At 38.7% G+C, this 20,559-nt stretch overlaps 1 protein-coding gene across 2 annotated transcripts in view; it reads left to right on the top strand.

The window, feature by feature from the left end:
• LOC121315831 (syntaxin-binding protein 5-like) overlaps positions 1-20,559 on the top strand; it is a 136,420-nt gene that overhangs the window by 23,771 nt on the left and 92,090 nt on the right. For both annotated transcript variants that reach the window (XM_041250307.1, XM_041250308.1), the window contains exon 3: positions 18,154-18,235. In XM_041250307.1, the coding sequence (XP_041106241.1) occupies positions 18,154-18,235 (82 nt within the window). The remainder of the gene's footprint in view (positions 1-18,153; positions 18,236-20,559) is intronic.

Here is a 20,559-nt window from a genome sequence, read left to right as displayed (position 1 = left end):
GAGAAGAGCATGATCAAATTACACACAGCTTGCATACCAATGAGCAGCTTCACACTATAAATCAATACATACCACATTATAAATTTCATAACAAATTTTATAACAAAATTCCATTTTATTTGTTAAAAAACCATTGCCACAAAATTAGTGACATTCCCCCATATTCTATAATAGAGAACTGGTACAGCACCAACTTTCCATGCAAAGACAGCAGTACACTGCTACGGCAACTGTCAACAGTAGACGTATAAGATTATTGAGGCACAGCGAAATGAACTGCAGTAGAAAAAAACAGATGGTGGGAGAGGGGTGGGGGTGTGAGGGGAAATAAAGCAACAACTCAGTTAATGTGCTTAAAGACTGGCTAAAAGATAAAATATAAGGACATTCATTTTTGTGAAGTAAGTCCAGAAAACCTCAACAGCATTCTGAGGGAATTATACATGCAAGAAGATCTACTGGTGAGCATTTTAATGCGGAGATCTGGAATAAATAGATTTTTTACAATAAAAGTTGTAACATCATTGTAGACAGCACATTTAAGACCAGCAATAATGTCTTCCTGTCAGTCATGAAAACTCAGAAAAGCCGGTAAAGAAAAGTCTACGTTAATCTGAAGCGCTTTCACTGGAGAATACAGTAGGATTGGAACGCAAGGTCTGGTTTGGTCTTTATCTTAACCTGGCACAAGTGAAATACTGTTTGCAACTGGGCATTGATCAGAAGAGTGTAGTTCAATTTTATCCTCAAACTGTTCGAAATCCGGCTTCAGCCTCCATCACAGCTGTAGCACTTACACACAATACACAACTTATGATAGTTTAACAAACAATCTTTTAAAAAAAAAGCACTTAACCAATCTCAAATATCTGATCATGATAAAACTGGCACCCCTGTTTTTAGTATGTTATGTGTGTATGCTACATCTTGTTGGTGCAATCTGGGCCCATTTTGTCTTCCATATTTCCTACAGCACAGACAGATTGGATACACAATGCTCAGTTAGAGATCCATCCAAAACCTTTCAATTCGATAGATCAGGTGATTACAAAGTTTCATTCATGCTTCTATCAAAAAATAAATGGACTGCCAACATGGATGCCATTTTTTACTGCCTTGTAAGTAAATTGCAAACACAGCATCATCTGCTATTTAAAACTGCAGTACGATATCGTGATTACACCCAGTTAATTAAGATTATTAGGTTGGATCATTTATTTGTGAATTGCAATGTCCTGTAGATACAATAAAATACATTTGGAGTCAATTCTTAACATTTAATATTTTTGTAGAATAGCCAAATTAAATGTACTGTATTAGATTTGTTCCACAGTTTGCTAACCTGTTTTTTTTCTTATTTAAAGATCTGCTGCTAGATTGAACCAGAATACTAATCAGTTTATTAAAAGCCTTGTATTTCCCTTGTGATATGAAATACAAGTGCCTTATGGTTAAGAAACTGCTTTGTATCAACTAGTGTTGTAGCGTGTTGCCAGGTTGTAATTTGAGAGTGTCAGAACTGTGTCTTTAAATTCTGTTGGTGACTTGGATTTTTCAGCATTGTGAATGTAGGTGCATTCTGATCTTGATCCGTTCTGACATCCTCAGCAGTAAATTTATATTTTGAACAGAAAAAAAAAAAAAAAAAGATCTGTGAGAACATGTCGGGGACTATTCTGAAATCTTTTGGGAAAGTTTAAAGTGCAGTGTTTGTGAGATTTTGTTTGTCTGAAAGAGTAGGTTAATCAAGTGTGGTATTTTTATGGTGAGAATATGGGTCTGCTCAACGCAAGGCAAGTTTTGCTGACATCTTTGAATGTAGCTGCAGTGACTGAGCATTTGGGAAGCCTGGTTTAAGTGTGCTAATACATTAAAGGCGAAGGACAGTGCAAAACTCTCCTTAAATTTGTGTTTAGTCAGAGAATAAACTAAAATATGTATGGGGAACCGTAGCATGTGCCTAATGTCCAGTAAGACTTTACTCTTTGACATGGGATTAGGGCCTTGAGGAGAGTGCTTTTATGGTTGTGCAAATATTATTTTTTTGTTGATGTTATTATTTAATAAGAAGGGCCATTTGCAATAACTAGTGTACTATAGCTGTTTTGGGCCTGCTTTGCCTTTTGATGTTGGTCTCAAATTTTGTAAAGCTGTATTATGTGATTCTCTTGGTCAAGTTTAATTGCGACATTTACTGTACAAGTTTCTTGGTCTTATTTGCTTTCTCTCGCACACAATTCCAAACTGACATTCCTCTATTTGGCTGCAGGGATGCTTTGTTTTTGTTCTCTACTTGTGTGTATCTTTCCAGAACATTGCACTGTTGCAGTGTACATGTATTACTCATGTAGTATCTACAAATGCCAAGCTGTACATGTTGACTCATTATTAAGCATCCCTATGAGAGTTATATAAGCATTGTCTTTATGGCTGCCATATTGAGGTAATTTTCGATGTTCAATTTGTTTTGTCTTTTTTTATTGTTAAAAGCTTGGAGAAGGTAATGTGTGTCTGTTTTATGGAGACAGCACATGTGGTACACAAATATATTCTTTGGTTTTCTCATGTTATATTACTGATGGTATAAATTAACCATTTCCCTGGGCTTTGTTTGAAATTCTGAACAATTCTACAATTCACACTGTGAGGCAGATGTTTTAAATGGTACAGTATAGAGACCTTGAAATGCATGAGTGTCACATTCAGATTTCCTGAAAACATCTGTGTTCCAGTCGAAATTAAATTAAATGAACACCTATTTTATTTGTTTCCTCTGCAAACTGGCTGATGGCACATTTAGAGTGTTCTGTATGTAGTGGAATTGCTCAATGTTTTTTGTAATGCATACTGTAATTCTATATCTTCTGTACACATGGCATATTATGTAAAACTCATTCTAAAATTGAGGACCTTTAGCATTTAATTTAATTGTGGCACCAATATCCCGCAAGTGATGCAGACCTGCTAAATACCCCCACTGGATTTTATTAAGCAACTCAGAGATTTCATTTTGAGTGATCTTCAGCAGAACATTTTCTTTTTAAATGCGCGCCTCTGGAGGCGCAATCAGTTCAGTAGTATGTTTAGTAAATATGGTGTGTATATAAATACAGAGTACTCTTGTGATTTTGTTTATAATTTATGATGGTGGCCACTAGTATATAATATACTTGATTAGAATAAATTCGTAGTCAGAGCTGCAATATTCTGCTTTGGAAATGACCCTCCCTGCCCAACATTCAGAAGGGGGGCTATGATGAAAATGAGGGTTAGTATTAAAATGTCAGAAAATACTTTGGGTTAAAATTGTACTGTACATTACCTTGGAGTGTTTTACTATCTGTTGAACAGCCCTTCTAGATTGATTGAGACGGTGTTGACATTCAGTGGTTCCTTCTATGTCTTAAGAATTATTGAATGACTTGCAACTGAGAGAGGCTTTTATCCCAGCACTTCAACCCACACATTTAAAGTGCAAACGAATGAAAAAACAAAGAGATCTCATCCAAATTTCTTTGGGCGCAGCTATGGTAAGTGGGTCTTGTATACACACCTTTTAGTCAAAAAGGAGAAAAAGTAACACCTGAATAGGCAATATTTTTAACAATTGCCTTGGCACTAGCTGGATGAGTATTGCAGCGTGCTGGAGTTCCCAGTATAAGTAGGTAGGATCTTTATAAATGCTAGATATTTGCTTATTGCAGCGAGTGCCTTTATCAATAAGGGCAGGGTGGTTTTCTTTTGCGTTTACAAACCACAAATTAATTAACATTAATGACTTGCACTTCTCTTAGTTTTTGTATGCTGACTTTATATTTTACTGGGCATGCTGTCGGCCCATTATGTTTAATTTCTTCACTTAAGAAAATTGTGTAATGCTGCAACCACAGTTGACTCACACTTGCTCAAAACCCACAATAATCGACCTACACACTAATTTCAGCAAGTCAAACAATGGAATTGTAATCAAAAGCACGTACAGCACTGCAAGCTTCATACAGTTCATAACACAACATTTAGCCTGTACCAGGCCAGTGCACAGACATATTCTGAGATGTAAAGTGTAGTGTAACCAGTATTTTTCATCAGCTCAAACTTTTGGTCTATTTTGAAATGCAGAAAAGGGAGCCTTTTCTCTCACAGGGCAAGGTTTTGTGTCATAAATTCATCTGCCAGACATTCGTGTACATTTTAATAGAACAGTTTCCTCAATCACTTTGATGTAAAATATTAACACAGTGAAATGTGTGGATTAGTTTTCAGTTTGCTGTATAAATAATTAAGCATCCAAAAAAAAGTGTCAGAATAGTTTATAATCGTGGTGCAGTCTCTCTTTCTCTCTCTCTCTCAAAACATGCTTTATGTTTTAACCCTTCTACCTTCTTTCTAGTTTATTCTGTGGAGTATATCCAAACTTTCCCACAAGAGACTGTTTCTTGCTTTTGAGGGACACTTCTTGCTTGTCATTTGCCAGTACTTTCCCTTGGAAACATGTCTTGTGTCTTTCAAAAACAACTTGTAATTACATTTTATGAATATCTAACTCAATAAATAAATCTTGTGCAAACAAGATAAAAATAGAACTTCAAGAAGGCTAAATGCCACAAACCTTGGCCTTGTTTTTAACATGTTTGAAAAGACAGCTTAGTTCTTTCAACAGTCAGAAAATTAGTAGTCCTTTTGTTTTTAACCCGTTTCCTTTTGTAAACACAATCCGAAGAGGTTCCATTTTAGAAATAGCTGCTGTTTAGAGTTCTTAAGATCAAAGAGTTGTCATGTGTGCTCTTGCAGGCAAAAAAAATGCAGAGCTAATCGAAAACTGTTGGTTGATCTGTAGATTTTGTAAAGTTGATGACCTCCCTTTGCTGGCCAGGTGGTTGGTTGGTGTGAAAACTTCTGGCTTTTATCTAGTAAACACACAGTCAGTCATGGCATTAGCATATTAATGCTGTCAACATTTAATGGTGGTTTTCTGATGTGGACTAAGCTGAGACTCATTTTACTTGAAAGTAGATGTATTAAGTAGCACAGCAATGCCACCATGGGAGGAGCCACAGTATTATTTACACTGTAGTGTAATAGTATGCAAATAAAATATTCATTCAGTAACTTGAAAATATCCAGCAACAGCAACACGGTCATGTATACAAACTATTCCATTCCTATTCCATATTTTCATTTCATAATGTCCCCAGGGACGTTTTGTTTTTGTTTCCCTCCAATAAAAAAAGAAAAGAATTACAGTACATAAATCTTGCAACAAGTGCACTTTGCACCAAAAAAAGCACTTTTGAGTAAACAACTTAGCAAATATACAGTATAGTGTTCTGCATTTTCAGAACTTTTCAGAGTTTATTTTACATATATTAAAATAGGGAGAAAAATCAGTAGAAATGTGTTTTTAATTGAAACAAAGGTAAAAATCTGGGAAAAAAGATCTCAGTATATACAGTACACACTTTTGCACGTGGAATTTGATGCATAATAGTTCTAAGTTTAAGTTTAATGTCCCGAGGCCACATTTACCCAAGTTACCTGGTACCTGTGCACGTTTGGGCAATTGCTGTGCTGACAGAGCTTGTATCTGCAGAAGTTATGAATGTGACATCAGCACAAAACAAGCCAGGTTCATTCGCTTTGAAATCATAAAAAGAAAAGAAGTTTAGCTGATGGACAGTACCGTCACACAAAGTCAGCAATTCATACCCCTTCTGCAAAACAGTGACTGTCCAGCTGTGGCTGTGTCTCAATTCACTTTCTTGTCTTAGTTTAATGTGTCACCCGGAAAATACTGAATAGTAGACTAAAAATCAGGTATAAATCAGTAAATCCAAGGTGCTGTAAAAAAAAAAAACTAAAAAAAAAACAACAAAAAACTAAGCATACAGTATCACAATGGCCGTTGGTTTTCATATTATGATAACGTGAAGAACCCTAATATAAATAAAGAATAAGATTTTTCCAGATGCTACAGTAAGAGAGGGGCTTCATAAAGCAAAGAGGTTATCTGTAGCACAGGCAGGTACTGTAGGTATATTATTTTATAGTACAAGGACATTTTACGTACTAATATTGTACTGTTAGAGTGTGTAGAAGTTTTTGACTCGTCATTAAATTAGTCAGTTAGTGTTACATGGTACTCTGACACCCTTCAGTCATGTGGAATTCAAAGATTTATAGTAATTCAAAAGTGCTGCTGAGAGTATCGTCAATGTAGGTATGAAGTGACAGGTCATTAGGAAAAGGTACAGCTCATTAGAGAGGATGGAAGGGATTCATGTGAAATCAGCAGTTTTCTTTCTAAGCTGTGGTTGGGCTACTGTGTTGTTGGCTAAATGTTGCAGCTTGGAGCTTTTGTTGTATATTTTCACTTATTCTGCACTCTTTTGGCCCTTGTTCAGTTCAGTGCAGCTTTTCTCATTTGCCTTCTCCTCTTTAGTTTTGGCTGTTAGGAAATTTTGCAGATTTATTTATTTTTTAACCTGCAAAATGGTGCTAATACATCCCTTAATAATATAGCAAATTGTCTTTCTAAAAATAGCCAGACTTCCAATGAATGTTCAGATTATAAATGGTTTCTGCAGCAGCTATCATGTTATGGCACTTTTCCAACAGCCATTCTCCTACAGAAGCCGTTCTGTGAATACAGTTTCGATGCAGCTAAACTGTATGCATTAATTATTCAAGGCACTTAAAGCAGAGTTTGGAAAGCAATGCTTGACATATTAATATAAAACTGCCAGTCTAGAATACTTCTAGGAATACACTTAGGGTTGGGAAGAAGCCAGGTTGTCCATCTTCAGATCTTCAGAGGTGATCTCTTAATCAGATCTTGCATGTTTTGGCCTAAATCTAAACAGTGTTTTAATGACTATTTGTTTTGGCACATGGCTTTTCCATCCTCAGCAACAGATAGTTTAGAAAGCAAAATCAATTCCAAATGAAAAAGCTACATCCTAGTCTAAATTGTAGATATCTGGAATGGCATGTCTTTGCAACACACATCCTTTAATTCATTGATTGTGTAGCATGCTACCAGAAGAGAAACAATTGGCTTACCACTACTAATAGTACTGTTACTGCTGCTTTCATGCTTATCATGACATTAAGGACTTTGGGAACAATAATGACATCACGGTACAGTAAATGATCTTGAGTGGATTAACTACGCTATATATTCTTGACCCCCAAGGATGTAGGTTCTCTGCAGCAGGGATCAAGTGTATTTTCATGTGGTTATTGGTTAATTGTGGTGTTTAAGGTATCTACTCCACAAATTAATTGTTTTATACAACAAAATCTGATTTTACATGATGTCCTTTTTATTGTTACACTGGCACATCCCTTCAGTAATACTGTGCAGCTATTTAAATGATAACTTTGAGTCTGGTTGAGTGTACAAAGGAAATACAGTGATTTCCAAGTTGATACTAGTGAAGAAGGTGTTTTTTTGGAGTTACACATAACCGACAGAGAGTGTGCGAAAGGTACATTTTGTTGCTGTGTCGGCATTAGCGCCAGTCAACAGTGCTATCGGTTTTGAGTTTTAAAAGAGGCCACAGGAGACCAGTGAAATGAAAACAAAGTGCGTTTCAACATAATATAGCTATTTGATGGTTTGAGTAATTAAAATAAACAGATGAATATCAAATCAGTGCAGTAAGCTGCAGTATCTGGATAAAGTACGGTATTGTAAGATTATTTAATATTTCAAAGTTACGTAGACAAGCCCATTGAAAGTACAGGTAAGATGTGTTTTTTTTTTTTTAACACTCTAAATAAATACTAATTCAAGAACTGTTTATCTGCAGCCCAAATTCCTCATAACATTACCAAGGACAAGGGCTGAGTGAAAGTAAAGGAGCTGGACTGTGTATGCAAACCTCTGTCATGCCAGCTTGAAGCCGTTCACCTAGTTCTCTTGTTTCATTAAAGTTCTGTCCAGCAGACCATCTGTCTATTGGACAGTAACAGGTGCAAAAAGGTTATTGACTTATTCTAGAAGAAGGAGTGGTGAGTCTATTTCAGACTTGTTCTATTAGTGAGATCTAAGCAAATATATCTACTTTCCTTTGTTCTAATCCTTGTATATGACATTTTATTTGTATTGCTCAAAACATTTATCCCCTTAATGAGAGCAGTGACTGTACATGCACTGGCCAGGGCAACCATTTAGGCCAGATGATAAGAAAGTAAAGTACTATAGTTTGGTCATGAGCCCCACTCAACCTTGTTCTATCACTGATACCCTTTCACACAGTTATGACGGCTCGGAACCGGCACTGATGGAGCATTTTGGTCTGTGTGAATTGCTTGTACCGTCACAGAGTCGTCATATTTCAGAGACGGCATTGAACCGTCTTAACTCCTGTGTGAAATGCTATGCCGGTACTGAAGCGCTATAGTGGGCGTGGATTGAAAGTCAACATCCTACGTGACTGCATGTATATCGGGCATGTTGTGGAGGTTTTTTTTGTCGTTGTGCAACACACTTTAATTTTTTTCAAATACACTGGCTGATCAAGAATGAGGTAGTAATTGGAGTCTGGAATAAGTTAAGGAATTGTTAACTTTACGGGCTGACGAGGAAGTGAATTCACAATTAGAAGGGACGGTGCGTGATTCTGTAATTTATGGGCAAATTGCCATTTCCATTAAAACAATCTGTTGACTGACCGGTTTGAAAGTTGTACTCACATGATCTCTTTGGCTGTGTGAAAGGGTTATGACTGTATTATACCTGCATAGGTTGTGCAATTTTTGTGCTGTATCGGGATGTTTTAAATAATTTGAACGTCTCTGAGAAGGCGCAATAGCGGCATTTGTGTGTGAAAGGGGCTTGAGACTGTCGATTTGTGCCTCTTCCTGGTAGTTTGTGATGTGGGCATCTGTCCCCTTCTAACCGTGCCGATAATAAAACTAAAAATGAATGGCAAAAGAAGTGCCAAGGTTGTCCCTGAGGTTATAGGTTCTTTCTCGTTTGTATCTTCATCATATATCACTTTTTATTCATGTCCCAAGATTATAGCCCTTTCTTTCAATGGGCATTACCCCCCCCAACAACCATGTGAGTGACACCGTCTCAGTTTAACAAGGAACTTTTCTTTAGCAAAGAAAATGTCTTTTGCCGTGAGTCACTTATGTATACCTATAGTACTGCTTTCTCTGCTGTCTGGCTCAAATTACAGTTTGATCATGCTTTTATACCCAAAGACTTTGGACCCCTATTCTTTAGACTGTATCATTCCACTATTTATTGTGTTTTACATAATTTATATGATCATTTATTTACACTGTAATCATTTTTTTAAAATTAATTATGCAAATATTGTGCACTACAGCCTGTTGTTTGTTACATCCTGCTGCAGCCTCGTGAACGTTCGGCACCGTCTGTCCCTTTGGGGTCCCAGGGGGATAAGAGTGTAGATCAGCGAGCATGTCATCCTGCTGCCATCGCTGCCTCGGAGAACGTGGACGAACAGGAGCTGGCCTTCCCGTCTGAGGATGTGGAGTCAGACAGCACATCCCCTACATTTAACCGCTCCATGTCAGCAGAGCTTATGCCACTGATCAAGAGGGCCACTGCAGTCTTGCAGCTGCTCTGGTCTACAGAAGGTGAGGCAAGGCAGTCAATCTTCAATGATGAGCCTGCCAACTCTCCCGCGTCCCCGTCCCCCAGTGCACCCAGACTTTCTTTTTGAGATCAAGTCTTCCTGGTGTCACCCGGCTACAACTCCGGCTGTTTCCCGGTCTATGCACACCCTATATAGGGTGCACTTTTGCCAGTGCAGGCTTCTATTGCATCGTTGGTACAGACACGTAATTTAGCGCTCCTGTCCAAGGACACTATCTGCCCCAACAAGCAGTGTTGGGTCTCGGAGGTGATCCTTAAGCGTGCCTATTCAGCCACTGTGTGTGCCGTACCGCTGGGCAACTTTAACAGCATTCTGTTGGCCGAACAGTCACATTTGCTGCGGTCCCTTTCTGACAACCACAGGCCATCACCACTACAGCAGGATGAGCTGTATTTTTTTTAAAAACCTACTCTAAAAACCTAATTCTGTCTAAACTGAATGGGCAGGTGGTGGGTAGAAACCTGGCAGCACTGGTTGCCGCACGCAGGCAGCTTTAGCACCTGTGCCTGATGGGGACAGAGTACCACTGTTGGATGCCCCTATTACAAAAAAACGGGGCATACCTTTGGTCCCACGTTGAACGAAATGCTTCAGTGCTGCCCCCACATGTTGCGCTTGCTTCAAAAAAAAAGCGACCCCCACCAGTGCGCAAACTGGCGCCCCTGGCCCCAGGGGCCTCATAGACCGACACAGCATTCTACCAGAGGTGGTATTCAGAACCGGCCCGTGGATATAATAGGTTCCACCACAGAGGCAAAAACCTTGGGGCAATATTTTGAAAGGGGATCGGCGGCTTCAGCTGCCTATGAGGGACATTGTTCCTTGCTGGAGGTTAAACGTGGTGCTCAATGCACTCTTGAAGCCTCCATTTAAACCATGCATTCAGCTGAGCTGAAATATTATCGCTCAATCGACTGTTTCCTTGCTATCAGAGTCACCAAGTGGATGAGCGAGATGCAGGCTTTCTCCTTAGTGAGAACCTAATTAATTTTTAGGCCAGGACAAGGGTTACGCTCCATACCAGTCCTGCCTTTTGCCGAACACTATCATTGGCATTCTATGTCAACCAGTCTGTGGAATTGGAAGCTTCCTTTCACCTTCTTCCAGTCTGACAAAGAGCTGCAGCTCCATAGACTCTGCCCAGTGTGGTACCTGCTGTACTGTGTTGACAGGACGAAAAGTTGGAGGCAGTCTGAACAGTGTTTTCAAAATCCCATGGTCAAGCCTTGTCTAAGCAAAGGCTGTCCAAAATGAGTAGCACTGCCCATTCCTTCAGGGGCATGGCAACTTCCAGGCTTTATTCCAGGGTGCATCTGTCAAGGACATTTTCAATGCAGCGGTGTGGGCTACCCCCTATACCTTTACTAGGTTCTATAGATTGAATGTCGTGCATCCTCAAAACCTTGGTTTTGGAACTAGAGTGTAAAGGGGTGGCTTCTGAGTCGACCCTTACAGCACAGGCATTTCTCCCTCAATTTTTTACCCTAACTACTTGTTACTTATGTTTTGTATGGTAATGCACAAGGCAGCCTTGGCTTAGCCTTGTAGCATTCTGGCCATATGGCAATCTTGTCCTAGCAACGGCATGGATACACTTACCGATACAGTTATGGTTACATTTTGTACTTGAACAGGGTATTAGAGGTTTATCTCTTTCTAAAAATAATTTTATTGTGTCCCATACTTTAAACTTTGCAGTTGTCACAAACTGTGACCTAGGTGGCAAAAGAGTACGAGTGTTTTTTTTTTTCGATGTCATAATCTTTGGCTTTTTTAACTACCTGAGTCAGAACAGCTGTTCAGAGAGTAAGAGCCAGATTGGGGTTATAACAAATGACTACAAACATAGAACATATTTCAAGTTAGAATTTCTTCTAGAAAGAGGAAGTGAAAGACTGTGGTTTGACTGTGGTTGGATAGTGCACCAATAGAGTGCACTGACAACAGCCCATATTTAGCAGAACAAATCATAAAATCCAGAATTTGATCGATCATTTTGAAAGAGGAACCACAGATATATAAGCAGTGATTTAAATGATAGCTAAACGGGGAGCCTGCTGATAGCATCTCAGACTAAAAGCTTCACGCTTAGGAGACGGTAAAAATTCCAATCTTTGAACCTGCAAGAGGTATACTTTGATATCTACAAGCAAGTGTTGAACTCTCACTCTCATTTTTTTTATTTTTATTTTGATTAATACTTTATACCTTTTGCTACAATTGATTTTAAAAATCCATATAGGAGAATACTATCTTATTAACTTGAGTCTAAGACTTGTGCACTCCGTACTGAGTGTGTTATACCGTTTTCACACAGAAATGCAGCTACTGTGCCGTCTCTGAAACGTTTTAACGAGGGCGTAAAATACCCTTTCCTCAGCATGAAATTGCGCAGTCTATACCAGTGTATTTACCATCATAACCGTTTCACACAGCCAAAGACATCGCGCAAGTAGGAATGGGTCGGTATACCGTTTTTTTTTTTTTGGTTTACCGTGGTTTAGGTACATTATGGTATTAATACCGTTGCTTTTATTCTAAACTGCAATTATCGTAATTCGGTTATACAACGGTTAACACAGTTTTCAACTGCAAACACGCTTCTTCTAAATCAAGTGATGGTACTTGCAGCCTTAGCAAAGCGTCTGAGGAAGATCTTTTTGTGAACTGATACTGTATTTCGATAATGGTTTTGAAGGAAACTGTCAGCGACACAGAATACACGTTTCAATTGCTGCCTTCTCTTACCCAGAGCTTGCTGCGCCGGCTGCTCTTGGCTGCTGTCTTTCTGACGTCACACGCAGCTTTTAGAAAAACGCATTCTCCAAACCTTGCAGCTTAGCATACATTCAACGTCCTATATTTACATTTGTCTGTATTGTCAACAGTCAGTTTAATGTATTAGATTAACATTAACTTTATTGTAAAATTATTTATCACTTATCACAGATTTAGTATATTATGTTTGTTTAAATAATTGATTTATTTAATATAGTGTTGACAAGGCTGTTCACGGATTCGTTGTATAATAGTAAAATGTTGTTCACCTCCACTAATAAGGTGGCAGCAGTAGTTTTAGTGGTTATTTGCATTACAATTAGCAGGTCACTCGTGATCTTTGCACATGAACAAGTAGCAGGTCACTCGTGATCTTTACACATGAACACAGTGCTTAATTTGTAAAGAAAGAGGTGCTGAGGCACAAGCAAAGTCATAACACGTTTATTTGAAAGAGTATCGTACCTACTAGTGTTAGATGTTTACAATCATGTATTCTACATCATACACAAAGTAGTAGTGCGTGCAGAGAAATTAATTAAAGGCAACCGCAGGACAAATAATTAAAAATAAAAAAGCATGTATACATGTTTTGCATTTAAATGGTTTTATTGTTTTGGTTTAATGTAATATAGCAGGCTAATGTTCCTGTTGAAGTAGGCTACAATATTTTATTTCATTAAAAAGTTGTCATTCTTTGTTGAAATTAATGTTCAGCTTTCATATTTTGTTGTTTACTACTCATGTAATCAAACCAAGTAGTGTAAGAAGTTGCTTGTATCGTTCATGACGTTTATCATATCAAGTAGGCTTATTTGTGTATAAAAAATGACAACAGAGTTGCAGCCAGTGTCGTCTTAACTTAAAGGCGCTCAAGCTGAAATAATAACGTAATTTAAAGTAGGCTACAACGTGGCAGCGGACTGTCTCTCTTTAGCGCACGCAAGAACTTTCAGACTAAATACAAATGTGTTGAGATTTTAAAAAGAAAGGACTTTATGAGATTTTTAGCTAGAAGTACCAGCGCTATGACTCTGCACGCCCAGAGGTTCCTGGGCTATGCCCCAACAAGCCCTGACACAAATTAAGCACTTGCATGCACGCCCCTTACCTACCTACCTATACTGATGCAACACCCACTATAGCGCTTCAGTGGCGGTATATCCTTTCACACAGGCAGTTATGACAGTTTAGTGCTGTCTCTTGCGTGGTGGTTCAGAAACGGCATAAAATATGACGGTTCTGTGGCAGTATAGGCAATTCACACAGACCTATAAGCCACTTCATTGACGGTTCTGAACTGTCGTAACTCTTCAGTGTGAAAGCACCTTCAGTATAAAATATCTTGCAGCCCTAGAATCCACCTTAAACTCATTGCCCGAGAACCGTCTGGGTTCAAGAGCATGATATTGTGCTTACCTTTGTATTAGCACTAGCAATATCATTGTGGGCCCCTCGCCCTGTTTAAAAAATGTGTATATCCTAAATTAAAATGACAAAACATTGCAAACGTCATCATGATCAACAAGATTTTTAGAACCTTGGTTAGTCTCCTTTAATATATTTTCAGTATAACTACACACAAACCTTACTTTGAAATGTGAAAAAGGATTCACAATCCTAGCATGAGTCACAGCTTTATAAACAGCAACATGTCTTAACTTTGTTACTGGTATATTACTTCCCATACACCAGGTAACAAGGGGAAAAAAAACTGTTAAGACAGTGTGGTTCATTGATTTGTAATGCTGCACACTTAATATAGAGGGATTAAAACATCATTGTTTGATAACAGAGGACAGCATCAGCTGATTCCCATGATCACAGTTATGTCTTTGTCTGCAGTATTAAAGGCGAGCCTATAACTGTAACTGTTTGCCTCAAAAGCTGAGTAGGAGAGGCAGAAGCCCTGCTGCTAGTGTGTGTGTGTGTGTGTGTGTGTGTGTGTGTGTGGAAATGTAAGGTTGGCAGGGATAAGGTTATAGCTGTCTGCAAGCAATCACAGGTGTGGCCGTTCCCCATGAGCAGGGCCAGATTTAAGCCCATCCCTGCCAACCTTACTTTCCCCCACACACACACTATTTACAGAGGTAAAATGGTCAGCGTGAACTCTAGGCTCAGTGGAGTGCTCCGTTTCTGTTTGAAATAAGACCTGCCCAGAAGCCTGCTTGTATATTTCACTGATATTTTCAGTTTAACTTTAAACAATGGGACTATCTGTCTCTCAGGTTGCTTTGGTTAAACAGTGGGAGTAGCTGTCTCTACGGTTGCTTTGGTTAAACAGTGGGAGTAGCTGTCTCTGAGGTTGCTTTGGTTAAACAGTGGGAGTAGCTGTCTCTGAGGTTGCTTTGGTTAAACAGTGGGAGTAGCTGTCTCTGAGGTTGCTTTGGTTAAACAGTGGGACTAGCTGTCTCTGAGGTTGCTTTGGTTAAACAGTGGGACTATCTGTCTCTCAGGTTGCTTTGGTTAAACAGTGGGACTAGCTGTCTCTGAGGTTGCTTTGGTTAAACAGTGGGAGTAGCTGTCTCTGAGGTTGCTTTGGTTAAACAGTGGGACTAGCTGTCTCTGAGGTTGCTTTGGTTAAACAGTGGGACTAGCTGTCTCTGAGGTTGCTTTGGTTAAACAGTGGGACTAGCTGTCTCTGAGGTTGCTTTGGTTAAACAGTGGGACTAGCTGTCTCTGAGGTTGCTTTGGTTAAACAGTGGGACTAGCTGTCTCTGAGGTTGCTTTGGTTAAACAGTGGGACTAGCTGTCTCTGAGGTTGCTTTGGTTAAACAGTGGGACTAGCTGTCTCTGAGGTTGCTTTGGTTAAACAGTGGGACTAGCTGTCTCTGAGGTTGCTTTGGTTAAACAGTGGGACTAGCTGTCTCTGAGGTTGCTTTGGTTAAACAGTGGGAGGCTGTCTCTGAGGTTGCTTTGGTTAAACAGTGGGACTAGCTGTCTCTGAGGTTGCTTTGGTTAAACAGTGGGACTAGCTGTCTCTGAGGTTGCTTTGGTTAAACAGTGGGAGTAGCTGTCTCTGAGGTTGCTTTGGTTAAACAGTGGGACTAGCTATCTCTGAGGTTGCTTTGGTTAAACAGTGGGACTAGCTGTCTCTCAGGTTGCTTTGATTAAACAATGGGACTAGCTGTTTCTGAGTTTGCTATTTTAAGGCACATTATATAAATCTGTGCATCCCAAAATAACATTTTATAAACAGTGTCACCTAAGAAAATGTTGTAAGCCGATTAAATAGGAGCAGATTTTAAAATAAAAAAAAATGTTGCTTACTCATTCTTCTTAACTCGATATCCAAAGCCAGGATACCACTTTGTAGCCCAGTTAAGCATATTTTAGGCATGGTACAGTATAAAGCCCACTGCTACTGTAGGTCAGAGGGAAAACTGGTTTCCTGACAATAATGCTTATTGAAACTTCTGGTAGTGTTGGTTAAACACATCTTTGCATCATGTGTAGAAGCTGACATTTTAGTGACTAAAAACAGACATGAACAGTGATTCTCAATGATGGTTTATCCCTAAAACTAATTTCTAGTCAGTGCTTCAGAACTAATTTGTCAGCTATTGATTTCACCAATATAAATACATTTTACTATAAGGAGACAAATGCACCAAGGCCTTATAAAATGAGGTGAATTGCATGCAAACAGTTCTTTTGGTAATCGGGCAGATGGACTTTGTAGTGAGCCTGTGGTAGTTTGGCTATGGTTTTTAATCTCACTCTGCTACCTACAGATTTCCAGGGTGTTGTTCAAAGGTCTGTAATGATAAAAAAATATATATAATAATTAACACCACAAGGGGTGTAGTACTGTCTGTCATTAGGAAAATTCTCTCTCTCTCTCTCTCTCTCTCTCTCTCTCTCTCTCTCTCTCTCTCTCTCTCTCTCTCAGTAGCTCCCACTCAGAAAGCTCTCCATGTACTTTGCAAAGCTTATCTTGTAGTGAAAGCTTGAAAGGGCCTGCTAGAGGAACATGAATTGCATTATTGTCATTTATTTATTTTACTTATTCATAGTATTTTGTTAGATTTAGGTTTTTCCTCCTCAGAAATGTAATCTTCACAGTGTAAAAAGTGCTGAGAAGTACAGTACTAAAAAACAGAAATATAGTGATGAAGTATTAAGTATTTACTTCAGCCATCCTATTCCTGATACCCAAGCCATTGCATTCCATGCATTGTATTACACAATGTATATTTTCTAAACTGTACGTTAGATTTCTGATGTAAAACCATTAGTAGGTTACTCTTGCTACAAAAGAAAGATCTTTAAAATGTATGACCATCATCTAATATATTCCTTTACGGATTACAAAATAATGTTTCCTGAAATTATTTTAATGTCTGGGGTTAGAATCTAGACCAAAACATGTTATTTAAATTCTATATCCTTGAAAAAAAAACAAAAAAACAAAACGTGTGTGTGTGTGTGTATGTGTGTGTATATATATTCTGAAATGTTTAGACTTTCATGTTTTTACACAACTAATTGGCAATTCTCCTTCTGTTGCTGAATGCAGTTAAAGGATACACAATCAGGATGCAAAGGTACAGTAATCTGCTGCTGTTATAATTAGCATATATTTTCATAAGCACAGCATTCCTCCTAAGGTGGAATTCCTGACGCACCTGCCAGCAAGGTATAATATCGTAGCTATTCAAATGTCCTTGTTGTAATATTGGCTTCCCTGTGTGCTTTGTAGTTAAGGCTGTAATCAGTTATAATGAGAGGCAAAAGTGTTGAAAGGCAAATTTGTTGTAACCTAATTTTAAGTTTCTTTCATTTTCCCTTGCTGTGTGGAAACTGTGTTGAGGAGTTTTTTGCCTTTTCCCTTGGCTACAATGATATACAGTCCCTATAAAAAGTCCATACCCCCTTGATCTTTTTTCACATTTTGTTGTGTTTGTGCCTCAGAGTTTCATGCATTTAAATGAGGATTTTTTTCCACTTATCTACACACCGTACCCCACACTGTTAAGGGGAAACATGTTTTTATTGAGAAAAATACAAAACTGAAAGATCATAATTGGATAAGTCTCTATTCCCCAGTCTGACAAGTGCCTCAGTCCCTGCCGATGAGAATCATCTCCATAACATGATGCTGCCACCACCATGCTTCACACTAGGGATGGTGTTCTTTGGGTGATGTGCAGTGTTGGGTTTGCACCAAACATAACACTTTGCATTTAGGTCAAAAAGTTCAATTTTAGATTTGTAAGACCAAAAAACTTTTTGCCACATGGGTGCAGTATCCCCTCAGTGTTTTTTTGCATACTTCAAACGGGATTCAAGGTGGGCTTCCTTCTTGTCACCCTACCATACAGACTAGATTTGTGGAGTGCTTGAGATATTGTTGTCACATGCACACTTTGACCAGTCATGGCCATAAAAGCCTGTAGCGTTTGCGAAGTTGCCATTGGTGTCTGTCTCACAGTGATGAACAGCTGTTAGGTCGCCTGAAAGCAGCTTATTTTAATCAGCAGAAAATCCAGAAACAAAGTGATAATTTACAACTGAACTGCATAATTAGAAGGCTAAAACAAAACTTTGCAACCTTGTATAAGATACAGGCAAGGTGTGACTAATGCAGTACAAGTGCTTTTTTGTGAATAGCAGGGAAGAAGCCACAGGCTACTCAAATACCTCCAAGCTGTATCAGTGTTATTGTTGTTACCGATGTTCAACTGCTGTACTTTTTGTAATATTCATGTAAATTATTCCTTGACCAAGTGAATGTCAGCTTTGGCCGCCCAGGGGTCGAATGCTACTGCCAGCATGACAATGGAGCAGCGGTGATCCAACTCCAGTTCTTGATTAATGAGGTTAGTAATAGCACAGTCTATCTCTGGGGGAGGTTCAGCAGTGGTCCATGCATTTTGGTTTTGCTTACCTCTGTTTGCACTCTAAGCTCTCCAACATCTAATGAACACCACAAACTGTGCAGTTCTCTGGCTAAGGAGCTTGGGATTTGGTGTGACAGCAGTTAGATAACCCTGATAGTTCCAGGTAAGTAATTTATAATGTTTTTGATTTCACATAACATCTCCACATAACCTTGAAGTGCTGCAAAACATTGTGTTTGTTTTAAGCTCATAAATGACTATTTTACTGCTGTAATGTTGTTACTGTGTAGGCCTACAGATAATTATTTGAAAAACATTGCTTTTGGGCATTTGTATTGGGGACTGACCATTAAGTCTCAACAAGTTCACTTCACTCCTGGCTGCACAATCATTATTCTTAGACTTGCCTAAGTGGGGGGTGGGGGGGGTGTTATCTTTATCTCTACCTAGCACTGAATGAGTCATTTCAGCACCAGTAGTATTTTGCTGAAGGCAACTTCCAGACAATTCTGGGGCCTTGACACCTAGTAGATGAGAACCAGTCCTTGTTGTAAATCCAGCCAACAGGGGGCAAAATAGCAGACCAGTGGAGAACAAGGGGCCGCATCGCTGCGAGAACAACCAATGAAAGACCCTTCACGTGGACTCAGGCACTGCCCAAAATAACCAGACTAACCGATCACAGGGTGAAGAGAGAATCATAAAGCCCGCTGACTTTCGAAGTGTGAGCGAGCTTCTGCTGCGAGCTGCTGCTTCCAGACATGCATGCTGACCAAGTGTGCTGTCCGCAAAGGAGGTGTGCACGAGGAGTGTCCATCCACTAGAGGTGGCTTGGAGTTCAGAGGAATGAAATGGATGCTACACTGCTCTGAGGAAAGTTTCTGAAGTCAATGGAGCACACATGCTCGAATTCACAGAAGGCAAGGAAGAACCAATGTTCTGAATAATGGCTAAAATCATCTTCTGAGGAAGGGCCCTGCCATCTGTCCTACGAGAGACTGGATCAGTAAATGGGATACTGCATTAATCGGAAAGCGGGTCTTTGTTTCCACGTATCTGCATGAAACGAACTGAAGCGAAGCTGATTGCGAGCCTAGCAATACAGTGCATTACAGCAAAGTACCGTCTACTTTGGAACTGCGGATCCGGAGAGCTGCAGTATTCATCGACACAGATTGACTTCTGTATATGGAAATCGATAAGTATTCAACATGTCTGATATTAAATACTTTATGACTTGAGAAAGTAACTGAAGCAAATGCTATCAAGAGGAAAATGTTCTAGTAAATGCAGATGATTTCATCATTGCACCCATTTCTGAGTTAATTTGAATATATAATCAACTGAGGTCGATAACATATTAGTTTGGTACATCACGTCTAAACTCAGTTAACATGGTAAAACTAATTTGCTAAATTAGGTACTGGAATGTTGGATTCCGTTCTGAATGGGAAGTTGAATTTATTCTTGTGCATATTGACATGATCGATTACAACGAGAAACAGGTATTGAAAATACTAATGCAACGTAGACACTGATAAAACATATTCAATATTAGTATATTAATCATGTATGCTAATGATGTTATGGTCATTGTAATTATTTGACTATGGAATCAATGAACTGCATATTACTATTCACGCATATCTCTAACCAATAGCTGTAATATCAGATTAGTTGTGCACCCCTTTTTTCCTTAAATAAACAATTGTTTTATATTTATGACCCATTGTGTGGATATCAATTGTTGTCAAGGGAATCCGAGTTCTACATGATATCACCGAACAATTATGGTATGTCTTAGTTGTTAACATTTGGCCGTTCTTAAATAGTGCGCCTAGAGACTAATTTATATATAAATAAATTGTATACCAAAGTCACTACATCACCAAGCTATTCAAAAAAAAAAAAAGAAAATGTTTTCTAATCATACGTTATTGACAGGTTGTTAAAAGCACGTCAGTCTTTAATATTAATGTGACATTGACCTCTGATCTAATATGGATGACATATATTTAATAGTTTATCAATGATGGAGCCCACATGATTTGAGGTATTGGCATCTCAGCTGCAAAACGACAATATTCTAAGCATTTATTAAATTCAGCAATGAATATTGTAGAATAAAAATGTGACAAATCCACCACTGCTGCCCTTTCAAATTTGAGAATTTCAGGGTTATATAAATATTGGACTTTTTGTATGTACAATAACAGTGGGTTAGCTGTGGAAAATGTTTTAGGTACAATTTAAAATACTGGCAGTCCCGTTCTACAATTTAAAATAAATGTTTTTCAGAATTC

This window comes from Polyodon spathula, chromosome 5 (genome assembly GCF_017654505.1).
Source record: "Polyodon spathula isolate WHYD16114869_AA chromosome 5, ASM1765450v1, whole genome shotgun sequence".
NCBI classification, from domain to species: Eukaryota; Metazoa; Chordata; class Actinopteri; order Acipenseriformes; family Polyodontidae; genus Polyodon; species Polyodon spathula.
The sequence above is the reverse complement of the archived record's forward strand: the minus strand, read 5'-3'. Positions and strand labels throughout refer to the sequence as shown.